General features: G+C 36.2%; 1 protein-coding gene across 1 annotated transcript in view; it reads left to right on the plus strand.

The window, feature by feature from the left end:
* Positions 1–14936, plus strand: part of C4H8orf34 (chromosome 4 C8orf34 homolog) — a 164168-nt gene that overhangs the window by 33821 nt on the left and 115411 nt on the right. Inside the window, exon 4 of the mRNA XM_061995680.1 lies at positions 6250–6378. Within this exon, the coding sequence (XP_061851664.1) occupies positions 6250–6378 (129 nt within the window). The remainder of the gene's footprint in view (positions 1–6249; positions 6379–14936) is intronic.

Here is a 14936-nt window from a genome sequence, read left to right on the forward strand (position 1 = left end):
AACAATAGTACAGACTGTGGTCAGAATGGCTAGAAAGTAGCTTTGCAGAAGAAGACCTGTAGTGTTAATGGACAAGAACTTGCATATGAACCAGCTGTGGCTGTGTGCTCTTGCAGCACTGAAGTTGAGCTGTATATTAGGCTGCATTAGCAAGAGTATAGCCAACACTGTTTCTTTCACGCTTTTGAGATGACATCTGGTCTACATCATAATTGACAGTAGTGTACTGAAGCAAGTCCAATGGAAGTTCACCAAGAGCTAGAGCACATGATGGTCAAGGAGAAGCTGAAGGAAGCTGTTCATCCTGAAGAAATAAAAGAAATAAAAGAAATAAAAAAAGGGAGATTTTGTTGTCATCACCAACTAATTACACTGGAGATTGATAGAGAAGACGGAGCCAGATTCTTCCTGAAGGTGTGTAGGAAAAGTACAAGAGGCAACAAAAATTATACTGTGAAGGTGGTCAGACACTTGAACAACTTGTCCAGAGAGGCTCTGGAATCTCAATTCTCGGAGATACTGAAAACTCAACTGGATTAGTCTGAGCAATCAGTTTTGAGCAGCAGATTGGACAAGAAGACTTTCAGAGGTCATTTCCAGCCTCATTATCCTTTGATCCATGGTTTTCTGCTTTCACCCATTCCTACATTTTTGTCCATACTGCTGTTTTAAACCTTAATTCCTCTTTTTATTTTCATGACTTACCCCAGCTCAAAAAGCTACAGACACAAATATTTAAATACCTTGTGTATTTCAGCTACTTTTTTTTTTTTTGTAATTGCTGTCACAGAGGCTGGTTTCAGCCTCAGTTCCTTTTGCCATATCTTGCTTGTCTTATTTTCTGCCAACAACTAAAATAATACTGACCTTTTTTTGACATCTTTTTTCTGAATTTATGCAAAAATCAGTGGCTACTGTATGTCCCATCAGCCACTCAGATCAGCAGAAAGCAAACGTATTCAAAAACCACTTATTACTCTATCTAGTGTGCACAGCATATTCCATTTATTTTGTGCTTTTAACTTGTACCTTTTTAGTTGTCATTCTACACTTTTTTCCAAAGCCTTTCCAAAGGAATAGTAAGGCCTCCTCTGAGAAACAGAATTATTTGGACCTGCTGAGGCCCGAAGATCTACTCTCAGATTTGTGTTTAAAACAAACAAAAAAACCCCCTCACCCAACAACCTAAAATTCACCCAAATCAGACACAAAATTTAATGGAGTCCATCAGCTGTAACTTGTTTTGTTGCAGAACTTTTGTCTTATGAAAATGTTGTTGAAATGATCCCGAACTTTTTAGTTTATTCAGAACTAAGAATTACCATTTCATTGAAATCTTTGGAAAGATCAGGAAGCTGATCTATTTAATTAGGACCCTTTTTTTACCTTCAGCATAGCTGATGTTGATTGAAGTGTGCATGTTATTCCTGCACAGACATGTTTCCCATACGCATTCATTGTTTTACTGGACAGATTCCTCTAGTCCCTCCATCTGCCTCTTACATTCTCAGTAGCACATGAAATAAACACAGAAACGAGAAACACTAAGAAACCTGATGACTTGTTTGGTTTGTGCAAAATCAGAGTTGAGCAAAAGATACTGCTGTTGACTGGCAAGGAAGAGGCTTGAAGCTGGACCTGTGTGTGTGTATGTGTGTGTGTTTGTGTATTTATAAATATATTTAATTAAATGGTTAGATAATCACATTCTGTATTTGACGAATAAATTTAGAAGTTTCTAAAGAGTTTGTGTAACAGGCTTCTTGCTTTCCAGCCCAGTACTTTTAGGGAAAGTAGGTTGGTCACCACCTCCATATTAAATCAGGCCGTGGGTCATCCTTTCACTCTGGTTCAGTTCTCCATTCTCACTGTATCTCATTTACAGTTACAATGTTGTGTTCTTCTATTTGCCTTTGGTCAGTCTAGACCTGTAGGCCATTGTTCTCTTAGCATTTTAGTATCCAGGGATTATGTAAACAAGTTTGGCTATATTATCAAAGAACTCTAATCTGAATGCTCTTGGGAGTTTCAAATACATGAATAATTTTGTGCTTAAATATAACACACAGATTTTTGTTCTTTAAGATGTAAGATAGACATACAATGTAATAATAAAGTGTAGCAACTGATCTGATTCTGTTTGCAAGTCATATCTGGAAAGGACATATACAGGTAGATAAAGACAGTACTAATCGTGTACGAGCATCCAGTAGAAAATAAAGGTCTGTTGATTTGTGTGTTCAGGGCCACCAATATGATCAGAGGACTGGAACATCTTTCATACAAGGAAAGACTATGGGAACTGGGGCTGTTTAGAGAAGAGGAAATTGAGGGGAGATCTTATTAACATTTACAAATATCTAAATGGTGGATGTCAGGAGGTTGGGACATCCCTTTTTTCTATAGTAGCTAGCAACAGGACAAGGGGTAATGGGATGAAGCTGGAACACAAAAAGTTCCATTTAAACATAAGAATAAAATGTTTTATTATGAGGGTGAGGGAGCAGTGGCACAGGCTGCCCAGAGGGGTTGTGGAGTCTCCTTCCTTGGAGGACTTCAAGACCCACCTGGACGTGTTCTTATGTGACCTGATGTAGGTGAACCTGCTTCTGCAGAGGGGTTGGACTAGATGATCTCTAAAGGTCCCTTCCAGCCCCTACTATTCTATGATTCTATGACAGAATTCATACCACATCTGGAAGGAATCTGGTGTGCATTAGTTGGAAGGGTGCACCACTAGAAAATCAAAAAGACTGAAAACTGTCTTTGCAGTCTTCTAAGATGAGATAAAGAAATCTGAGTCCCACAAAGAGATGAAGCTGCAACAGGTAATATGATGAGGGATTAAAAATTACTGATAAAATAATTTTGAGGGATGAGTGAGCATAATAAAGAAGAAGGTCAGAGTATTATGAAAAGATTTTACATAAACTTCATTTGTGAAACACATTTTAATGTTTTCCATATGCATGGACGTGATATATGATGAGCTTCATACATGCAGAAGAAGGTCATGTATTTCAAAAGATTTCAAGGAAGGTTCATGTGTCTTTATACAGTTTTGCGTGCTTCACACAGAGCCATCCATTTGAAAATGACCAGTATTTGTTGATCTAATAGTTGTGAAGGTGTAAGTTTATGTTTTAAAAACATTTTTAAGCAAGCAGAAAATGAACGTTGAAAGGACAGACACATGCCACATGACGTAATGAAGCAGATTTTAGTTTTAACATCCATTCATTAGTTGGAAGAGTAGGTAAGTAAGAAGAACTGACTGTCTTCTCTAGAAGACATAAAAATGTCAATGAATCAAAAATTTCTAATTCTTCTTAACTTCCTTGTCAGTTTTACCCAAACTCATTGTTGAAACAAGTTCTATTGAAACTTGGGAACGTTCCATGTCAGCATATCTGTTTTGATATGTTTTCGCTGAAGTGCAAAATGGTTCACTTAAACACAGTACACTGGCATGCAGAGCAGATTTTCAGCATGTTGTAAGTGGTTTTCCATCATCCATGTAGCAAGAAGCAGTCTGAGCTTCCTGTGTTTGTGGGACATACCTCTGAAACAAGGGACGAGACCATTGTCTCTTGAGCAAGTTTCCCTACTGTCCAAGGATAGAGTCTTGATACTCTCATTTTCCTGGTGCAGGTCGGTCCATATTCTCAGCAGCTGCTGACTCTGGAAGCTCCATAGCTGAGGAGCAGTACTTGCATTTGTTTCATTCACCTTCTGTCCCATGACAAATTTTATTTCAAATTCATATACCTTCTCAAAAATTCTGTCTTTTGGTATTCTGAAAATGTAGTTTGTTTCAAATTGACGTGATATCAAATTGCAGCTTAATGAAATTTTTCTGCAGTCTGGAAGCTCTAAGGTTTTGTCATCTTTGCACATGTTTCTACTATATTAAATTACTGTCTGTTTTTTGGTGGTACTGTGAGATTTCTGTGGTGTGCTGAGTTCAGTATAAATACAGAAAGATAAGTCTGACAAATTGATAGTACACCAGAGTGAAGGGTGCTGTAGAATATAGTGTTAGTACACTTAAGTGAGATGATGAGGTGGTTGAAAAAGTGGGCAGTAAAGGAATATATGATCACAACATAAACTGAAAGTGAATAAAAATAGAAGGACCTCATGATAATATTTCTTTTCTAATTTACTAAATATTTCTATTTACAGTTAGTGAAAGTTTAGAAACAAATACCAGAAGAAACATTTTATTTCCTGTAAATAAGAAAAAGGATGAGAAATACTGAAATTATGCTATGTCATTTAATTGTGCTTGAATCTAAGAATGGCAGCAATTTTTGGTCACTCCAAAGTTTAGAAAACTTTCAATGAACCTAGTAGTTCCTAAACCAGGGAACTGTAAATTAAATGATTGGCATTTAAAAGTATCAACAAAAATTATAAACTGTCCATCTGAGTCAATGGTTGTCATACCATGTTACCTTAAGGCCTGTAACTATTCACTAGGAAACACCATAGCTCATTATTTCCATTTTTCTCAGAAGGAAGTACATGTCTTTTTTGAACACTAAGCAGAACTAGACTTCAGCCTTCCAACTTGCTTCTTTCTTTTCCCTGTTGAAGCTTCCCGTGTCTATGTCCTTCTACTGATCTCTCTATATCCTTTTAATGTCTCCTTTATCTTCTGTCCTTGAGAATGTCTGTAATTGTAGTCTAATGTATTAACTTCCCTAATACTTACCTAAGTTCCTGAATAGGCATAAGAGATCAGAATATCCTCTGGGTTCTAAGACTCTGTATAGATGTTCAGTTTGGAGATTACTTCATTTATGTTAATGGGAAATGGAATCACGTTCTTTGTGACAGAAGGACTTGAACATACCACTGTCCCATTTCTTTACCTGGAAAAGATGGCTATTGACTTAACTTCAACTTTTCCTTTCTGGAGTTGGTCCAAAGTGGAGCAGAGGATCGTCAGCAATGAGGCAAATTTCAATAGCAACAGTTATTTAACACTTTTTCTGATAGCTACCAGGACTTGGAGCTTGAGCATAATTTCCCCATATCATCAGAAAAGCATTCTAAAGTTCCAAATGATCGTAACATACCATTTGTTTTGCATGATCTATAGGAATCTGCAAGTTTCCTTCTTATGTAATGAAAATGAGGTTTGTAAGCATGAATTAGTTAACAGCCCTCAAAGCAGTGAATGAAAATTTCAAAGCCAACCAGGATATATTGGACATTATAGGCATTGTTTCTGAAGTTGTTTTAAGTGAGTAGTTAGTAACTATTGAGAATGTTGACTAGACATCATCGTCTTCAGACTGCCATGTGCAGTTCTCAGCACAGTAGTGCTGTGTTTGGAGATATCCCAACAATTGCATTTGGTTTTAAAGGCAGCAGATTGTGTAGTTCAGAATATTGGCCAAAAAAGCACTTTAAACTGGAGTCCCAGAAACAGCATTTTCCTTTTTACAGATTTTTCAAAATGTTCACGTTGGTCAGTGCAGCTGTGTTCATTGTGACTCCTATGTAACTCAGAAACTCCTTCTTCCCTGTGATTGTAGGTAAAGTTAGCTTGGTAATTGAGAAACTGTTATTTTAAAGCTAAATCAAGCTAAATCAAAGGTTTTAGTAGTAGATATTGAGTAGGAGACTGTAAGCTCAGGACTGTGCTTCCCAAAGATTGAATTTGTTTAAGTATCACACTAAAGATTTTAGCTGTACAATAGCAACATATTTTGTTTTGCTGTTTATATTAACTGTTATCTGCATGTCATGATATATTTTTTTAACTGTATGTACACGTAGTAGTTTTAAAAGTTTTGTTTAAAATACTTATTTTTTCCTTTTGATAAAATGACTAATGAAACTGAAAATACCTGTTGCTCATTTTTATTTCGACATTTTTCCTTCTTACCCCATAGGACAGACAATCATATTTTTATGTAAAAGAAGTCTCTTTGTAGGCAATATTTTTATTGCATTTTTCTGTTATTGCATTATTTTTAGTTTTTGTTGTTAGTTTTTGCTGTTTACTGATTAATTCAATTGCAAGAACCATCCCCAACTATGCATTTGTTCATAGATGTTTTCATTTTTATTTAGCATTAACCAAAGAAAATACTTCCAGCTGTTAAAATAGGAGGATAGTTACATAATTTCCACTCAACGTCCTTGAGCTTGTAAACTCACTGTGCAGCTTTTTTTCTCCTGCAGTAGTCTGAACTACCAAGTCTAAACTTCATCTATATATCTGTGTATATTTAGTGCCAAGGTCAATAGAGCATCCTAAATGGGATTGGAGGACAAAACCGGAGAACCATGATTTTGATGAACTAAATCATATTCTTCAGGAGAGCAAAAAACTTGGAAAAGCCCTTGAGAATCTGTCTCGCAGTAAGTTGATTGATTTTAGATTTTTAATGTAACCATGCAGCCTGAATTGTAATTTGGAAATATATATCAAGGTGGTCTTCTATTCAATGAAGACCAAGTTCATTGACATCAGCAGTTACACTCCTGTTGATGAGGTTTACAGAATGTTTGAGATAGTTTAGCAGCTCTCCTGCTGACTGAAACTACAGAAATCACTCTCTGCACTGCCTTTTTTGGTTACATAAGTTTTCTGCCAGTTTAGTGAGTTGAATAAAGAGACCAACACAATAGTTGAGTTTATGGAAAATTGTGGGGATATGCAGCAGTGATCCTGCTCCTTTGGGTGGTAGCTCCTTTGGTAGTTCTATCGGATTAACTTTTCCTTGTTGATGGAAATCACATCTGTCACTGAAAAACAATTAGGTATTTTTTGTCCTTGACCCCAATCAATTCCTTCCAGTTTTCAAGAGAAATTCAAATAAATATTTTAAAACATCTGAAACAAGTACTGAAAAATATGGTAGCCAATTATGTCATGACAAAACCCAAGTATTATCCCTTAAAAGACATAGTCAAACAGGAGCAGAGTTTAAAAATAGTATGTTTATGTAAGGGGTAGCTCTGAAAATTACTGGCTATGATGAGGAATAGCTTGCTGTTTTGTTTTTTTTTCTTTCTTTCTTTCCTGTACAAAAGAATTTTGAAGTACAAGGGTGGGAGAAAACACTACTAACAATTACCAGGGTATGAAAAGTGCTCTCTGCTATGGTACATGAAAACTAAGTGTGGCGTAGTCTGAGAGACATTTGAATGAGAAATAGTTTCTCCATTCATTAAATTTTATCTACGACATTTCTTGATTCGTTGGAGAAATTGCAGATAGTGAGCTGAATGAAGAATGGACAATCTGGTGGAGAATTTTAAGATTCAGCATTTTCCTAAATTATGTCAAATATCCCAAATTAGTTTGCCCAAATTTCCTCTCTCTGGAGTGTTTTAGGCTGATCACAACAATGAAAATTTTCATATTTCTATTAATTACAGCAGCATAGTTACAGGACTCTCTTCAAATACATTTCTAGTAAATTGATCTCTCTGCCACTAAAGAGCTAAACCATCTTGAGTCAGTCTGTGATTTGCAGCCCCACTATTGCCTGCCCATGCCTGCGATGGGTGTGAGTGTTGTTTTCAAGCCCTTCTTGATAGACTTGTAACCAAGATTAAAGTGGAGACAACCCCCCTCCTATTTTTTTAGTTTCAAAAAGGATTATTTATTCACTGAGAGGAGATACAAACCAATCAGATGTGAGAGTTTGATAATAAAAGACTAAATCCACTCTTCAGTCCTACATCTTTGTTTTTCCCTGTGAAAATCCACTGATCTCTGGCTTCCTTATACCTAAAATACAATTTGAAGCATTCTTTACCTCTCTTTGCCATGGAAATTTTAACTGGAGTGCAAAACATTGCAGATTTTCTAGGTCCTACACTTGAACTGGAAGTGAATGTATCTGGTCATTGTTGTTGCAATCAATTTTTCATGGAGTTCTTCACTGTTTCTTGCTAGTAGTTGATGTTTTCTGATGATTTGTCAAGATAATATGGAATTTTAATCCTATTTCCCAGCGTGCTTTAAATCACATGGAGCCTGATACCAAGTTCACTTTCGTGAATGTGCTCTGTTTCTTCATCCAGATCATTAATGGAAATATTGTCATACATCTTCATGATTCCATTTCAGGTCTGACAACCATCCCTTGAGAGCTACTCAGTAAGTGTGTTTTTCCCACCAGATGTTTATCTACCTTGTGGAGATTTCACTGTAATTCTCTAATTTGTTTACTGGAGTATCACCTAGGACAGTAAACAAAGTCTGGTTCAGCTGAAGTATTCTACATCTACTTCCTTCTCTTATCCACTAGGCAAGTTTCTCAACTGAGAAATCAATTAGACTGATCTGATGGTTCTTATCACCTTTCCTATCCATTAGATTGAGAAATTGTTTATTTAATGATTTTGTAAGATATCCTCGCTGTTGTCAGATTTAGCCTTGCTGGTTCTCCATGTCTTCCCTTTTTCTTTTCTGAAAATATGGTATTTGCCCTTTTCTGCCCTCTCCATTCCTGAAGGACCGTTACTAGGGGATTAGACATTTCTTTGGCTAGTTAGTGAAGTGCTCTAGATGGATTTCACAAGATTCTGCCAACTTGGATGTATCTAAGTCGTCAGAATGTCTTTGAGCTTTCAGTCATCTGGCTTGCCATTTTTTCTCTTAAGATCACTAGCTTTAAGCATCTGGCCACAATTTTTTTTTTTAAAGACTGAAGCAAGGAAAGTATTGAATGCTGTCATTTCTTTATATCATGTGTTATTTGCTTTCCTGCTCTTTGATGTAATATTTCTGTATTTTACTTTGTTCTCTTTTCCTAGTGTAGTTATAGTATCATGTGGCTTTTTTGTTCTTTGATGGTTGTTACTCATGATGCACTTTAGACTTTTTTGGTTGCAGCATTTAAACACTCAAGTCAGGTTAATTCTAATCCATACGTCCTTGTTTCCAGCTTTTGTACTCTTGATTTTCAGGGGATTTCAGGAAATCGGTTCTGTGCTGTGATTTCTTACATGTTAGGATGATATAAAAATAAAATTGAAAAGTAGGCAAAGTTTTTAAAAGAAAGTATAATTTTGAAAATAAATGTGGTTTCATTGTTCTCCAAACTTTCACAGAATCTCAAGGGCTGGAAGGGACCTTGAAAGATCACCTAGTCCAACCCATCTGCCAGAGCAGGACTGCCTAGAGTAGGTCACACAGGAACTCGACCAGGTGGGTTTTGAATGTCTCCAGAGAAGGAGATTCAACAACCCATCTGGGCAGCCTGTTCCAGTGCTCCCTCACTCTCACAGTGAAGAAGTTTTTCCTTGTGTTTCTCTAGAACCTCTTATGTTCCAGTTTATACCCATTGCCTCTTGTCCTATCATTAGGCTTCGAGTCACCCCTCAGTCTCCTCTTCTTCAAGCTGAAGAGCCTCAACCTTTCATCATAAGGGAGATGCTCCATTCCCCTAATTATCTTGGTGGCCCTGCACTGAACTCTTTCCAGCATCTTACTGTCCTTCTTGAACTGAGGGGCTGACATGTAAAACTTATTCTGTGCTGTACGCAAACAGACATCCCATGTGATACATTTTATAAAAGCCATTACAAGGTCCCGTAGCTGCCTTTTCCCGTGTTAATGCTTTTTTTGGGCAGGCTAGTCAGTGCTTTTGATTCTACAAGCACATCTGTGAAGTCTGTGAGAATAATGGTACAACTGATACTAATCTTGTTTCAAAGCAGCATGAGACAGACACCAGGCTCAACAAATAGTTGACTATGCAAATGATCACAACGTACTGTCTTACAGCACCCTCTCATTTAATTATTCTCTATTTTAACAGGAAAGAATAAAACCACATATTTGAAGTTAAATGATTTTTCTGTAAAGTCCTGGAATTCATTTCCATTTTTAAAGTAAGCTTTGGATCTTTTAGTGAGTTATCAGGACTTCATTGCCTGCTATGCAGCTTACATAGCCAGTTAATTAAACACTAGTTTCTGTTACTTCATTCACTATGCAGTCTAGACATCTGCTTTGAGACAAACATGTGCACTTCAGACAAAATTAGAACTGCCTAAAAGCCTTGGAAGGTGAGTGAGGCTCAGGCACTTGGATGTCTGGTCACTCCTACATTCAGTCTTCCTGGTGATTAAAACTGAATTACCTTATAATTGGCTCCTCCCAAGCCCCATGAAGGTAATATGTCAGTAATTCTGTGTTACAGTAGATCTGGGAAACAAGAATTGACTCCATACTCATTGTTAGAATTATGAATTTTGAGAGACTGGTGAAGAGTATTACTGTAATTACAGTCTAAGTGCATTGGAGCTTAGTGGTTTAAGTAGAGCATTTTCCAGAGGCCTACCCATGTAGGAAACCTGTGTTTTATTTGCTTCTCTAATCATCTGTGTGTCATTGAAATGGATTTTGAACTATCAAGTCAACTATTTAGGGGAGATTTTGATTTATGAAGCAACACACAGGAATACATTGCATTTCCCTTGGCCATGTTTCATTTGCTTCCATTGTAAGGCATCTCATCTTTATTGCTGTCATCCTTCTTCCTCAACCAATCATTACGAAGAAAAGTTCCATGCTGTTTCAAATGTCTGGTCTTCTATTTCTCCTTCTGGCTTGTTTGCCATTTAAAGAGAGTTAAATTCTTCGGTATAGTACAGGATCTTACTCATACATATACCTGTCTTCTCTCATTTTCTGAGGATAGAAAAATAGATAAGAGATGGAAAACAGTGAATTTGGAGTGTTTTGAGTGGGATAAAATGAGCACCAAATCAGCAAGAACCTGTAGGTGTGAAGTCCGTCTGCTTTGTCAACAACTTTACATCTTTTAAACGAGCAGCTAAGGTTAGAGTACATATTGAATGTATGTTGGATGTTTCAGTTTACATGTGGTAACAGCATTTGATGACACTTAATATGTTATACTGTGAGACATACTTTTTCATAATTGCACATAGCTTTTCAGTAGAGATAATCAACATTTTGTTAGTAATGTTTGAATTCTTTTAAGACCAGGTGTACACTACAAATAAAAGAGGAGAAAAAACAAATTTATCATACTTTTAATTCGATGAACGTTCTAAGATCAGAAATGCTAGTAAGTTAACATTAATAAAAGCTATTTGTTAACCCATCCAAGTCAATTTATTGGAGGGAATCCTGGAAATAATAATGGTATCTAGCTATAACCAATATGAAAAAAAGTACTGTTTTGTTTCTTAATTTGGAAGAGCACTAATAAATACATCAATCATCAATAAATAACAAAGCCCTCTGCAACGTAGTAGGAAATATTGTTGGAAACAATAAAGAATCGTAGTGTGATTGAAGTTGGAAGGGACTTCTGGAGGTCATCTGGTGCAACTCTCCTGCTAAAACAGGGTCACCTAGAGCCTGTTGTTCAGGACTGTGTGAATGGCTCTTGAATGTCTCCCAGAATTAAACACATCTGAGTCTCTCTATAGTCTCAAACAGATTTTTTTTTTATAATGTTAGAATCAGTTGATGTTATTTATGCATGGCTTAAGACAAGTATGTTCATATCCCTTTAAGAAGATAAACTAGTGAAATGTGAAAGCCTACATTCTCTTTATCTTTTACAGGAAAGAAGATAGGGAACAAGAATAAAACTCTCATAACAATAAGGGTAGAACTAGTTCAAAAAAAGATCAGAATATGTTAGCAAACCACTAAAGTCATGTCCTCAGTTTTGTGGATGAACCTGAGATTATGTGGGATGTGAGAAGTTTAATATATACATCATGAACTACTTCAGTGCATTTAGCAGTCTCTGAAACACATTAGAATGGGATTTTGTTTAGAAGTTTCTACAGTATAGGAAACTATTCATGACTTACGTTGTGATTATGGAAGATGTATTTGAATGGAATGCCACTAACATTTATCAGAGACCTGTGACTTTTCCTGTTGAAAACAGACATTTCTGATGATGATATAACTGAAAATACACATGTGCATAACATGTAACTAGTTTTTTATCAGCCACCTCATGAGAGGCATTAAGAGATAGTGCTACATTTTTTTTTTTCCAGTCATGCAGGGTGTTGATCTGAAATGGACTTTAGTTTGTAAAAATGACTTAATCATGATCAATGGAGTATCTAGCCCTAAATGTGTTCTGCTGATTGAACCACAAAACTAGACATTTGTATTCGGTACAGAATTTTTCCCTTCTTCTGTTCAGGCTGAACTTTAAAATTGCATTATTCTTGTGCAAGATCAATGTTTGTGATTTATTTTGAGATCGACATTTTAGATAAGCTCAATCAAACCTTTAAGGAAGATAATTTTATCTCAGTACTGCAGCTGTTATCCGATACTGCCTTTGCTCATAAAATCCTTTTGCTTTTAGTGTGATGTATGAGTAATAATACAAAATAATGATATTTTCTGAGATTGAAACAGGAAGAATGTGAACATAATTATTGCCATTCAATTATTAAGCATGGCTTATATGGCTGGGAGATCACTGTTACTTCAGTTGTAAGTATCTTTTTCCTTCAGATGTTAAATTTTTAATTACCTTTGTGCAGGTATTTGCCATTCTGACCTGGCCTACTCTAAGTTTCAGTACTAGTGTCTCTTTTTGAGTTACAATGCCCTTCTCTGGAAAAACATTTGACTTGCTAAAAGTTTTCCTAGTGCTGTTGCAGAACTTGGGAAGAACTTGGAGTTTGTGTAACTGTCGTCTCTGATATGATACTTTCTAGTTCTTAGAAGGTAGTAGAAGGGTAAGCTATGGCTCCATCTTTGTCTACTGGCTCTTATGGGCTACTCACCTTAACCAAACTACTGCAGTGTACACCTTTCAAGGTTTCTGAAAGATTCTGCTGCGTTGATTATTCTCTTCTGAGATAACCTTGGCCTAGGAAAATTTCTGGGACATAGTATTTGGTGGATACTATGCATTTTATTCTTCTGTATTTGCCTAATTTGTTACTCACCAAATCTAATTGTGAAACCTGTATTCTCCATTGGAGCCACTTGGATATAGAAATGCTGCAAGTCTGAAACACAGATTTTGATGGAGATTACTTATTTTTATTTTGTTAAAGCCACCATGGGGAGGAAAGATTAAATCCATGTTTCCTAGGTAGTGACTAAACTGATCTATAGTGTGCTGATATGTTAACAAGTGGTGCCTTGGAAAGGACACTGTTTCCCTTGTTCTTATATGGCTAGATCTTGGGAGGAGTATTATCCTAATTCAAGATGGATACCACTACAGAAACTTGATACACAATTGATTAATAATATAAGGACATATGCCCTTCATTGGCAAGAGCTCTGAGGTTTCAATTCAACATGCGTTCACAGAAAATCTCTGAAGTTACTACTAGAGGAAATATGTCTTAATTTTCAAAGTTTTAAGTAAATGAAACAATACGTGAATCTATGAATAGTCAATGGAAAATCTATGATAGTTTCTAAACAGAAGTGACTGAGCTGGTTTGGATGTTGTGTATGTATTTTCAGTGGGAAATGTTTGGTGCAACCAAGAGCAACCATTTTATGTCTCTTATAGTCCAAGGATGGTGTGAAATAATTTCCATTTGCTTTATGTTTAATACCCAGTGCAAACAGGCGTGAGGCTGGAATATACTGTGCTGTCAGCCGCAATTTAGTATGAGGTTTTGCCATGGGAAATGCAAGTACATCTAAGATGGCCTGTCCCAACAATGAGGGAACTTATGCTTCCCCTGATTTGCAATGGATAGGACAATGCATTGTGACAGTTAACTGCTGGGCATCTAGTACATGATATGATATACCTGTTTTCACGCCCAAAGCTACAGTGTAGTGGCCATAACGATAGAATGCTAATGCCATTTCTGTCCTGGAGTTTGTTACAGAGCTTGTGATGCACTATGTGATTGACAGTCCAGGCATCTGCAGGTTCCCTGGTTTGACTGATCTTGAGATTGAATTTTGTCAAGTTAGTCAAAGTTACATTGGGATTGTTTTTGTACGTATAAACTTTTTACGTCAAATGCAGAATACTTTGGCAAGTAGGAAAACTGGCTATTGGGAGCTCTGTGGCCATCTTCTGGATGTTTAGGGAAATGCATAAACTATTTGCTCCCATTGAGCCGATTAATAGTAGTCTGGCATACATTAAAGTAGTAGTGTTTTATTTTCTTATGACTGGATACATATTAGACTTATCACTAGCATGTTGTAAAAAAATGTATTTAAAAATTCTGAATTTTTATTTTGTGTTATCCATTAATATAATTATTTGAGGACCACAAATAATAGCAAAAATGGTAGATGTCTCTGAAGTTTCACAACTTTTGTTCTTACCAGAACATCTATTGTTTAATTTCAGATATGTATAGCATATGAAGATATTGGAAGTTTTTAATCTACTGTAAAGCAATAATGCAGCAGACAGGAACTGTATGACTTGCTGTTTCAAAAAGATCTGAACTTGTACGGTGCCTACTGTTTTGAAAATTAGTTTTGTGCTGTTGAATTGAGAGCACTGAAGTCTAAAAAAATCCCTCTTCAAAAAGGAATGATACCACTAAGTGAAGAGGCATTAGGTACTGGATTAATTGTATTTGTTGCAGGAGAGTAGCAACAAATAAAACTCTTCTACTAAGACCTGCATATGAAAGGGATAGACGTTTTTAAAACTCATGTAATTGTTATTAACAATAATAATTTTTCATTTGAAAGAATGTTCTTTTCCCGTTAAGAAAGAAATTAAGCAGAATATCCCAAGCAGACTCTTGTTTAGAAGATACTAATTCTAGACTCAAATGAGATTTTACTTTGTTAAAACATGGGGCAGTTTTACTTTAGGAAGGGGCTTTTTCATCAAAGAAGATATTATACTGCTGTAATGATCATCACCTTTATCTCTCTATTCTTACCATTGTGCTGCTGCAGATTGCTGTAGGGAACCAGAAATCTAAGATAAGCATATAAAGAATGG

The sequence above is a fragment of the Colius striatus genome, chromosome 4 (assembly GCF_028858725.1).
Source record: "Colius striatus isolate bColStr4 chromosome 4, bColStr4.1.hap1, whole genome shotgun sequence".
NCBI lineage: Eukaryota > Metazoa > Chordata > Aves > Coliiformes > Coliidae > Colius > Colius striatus.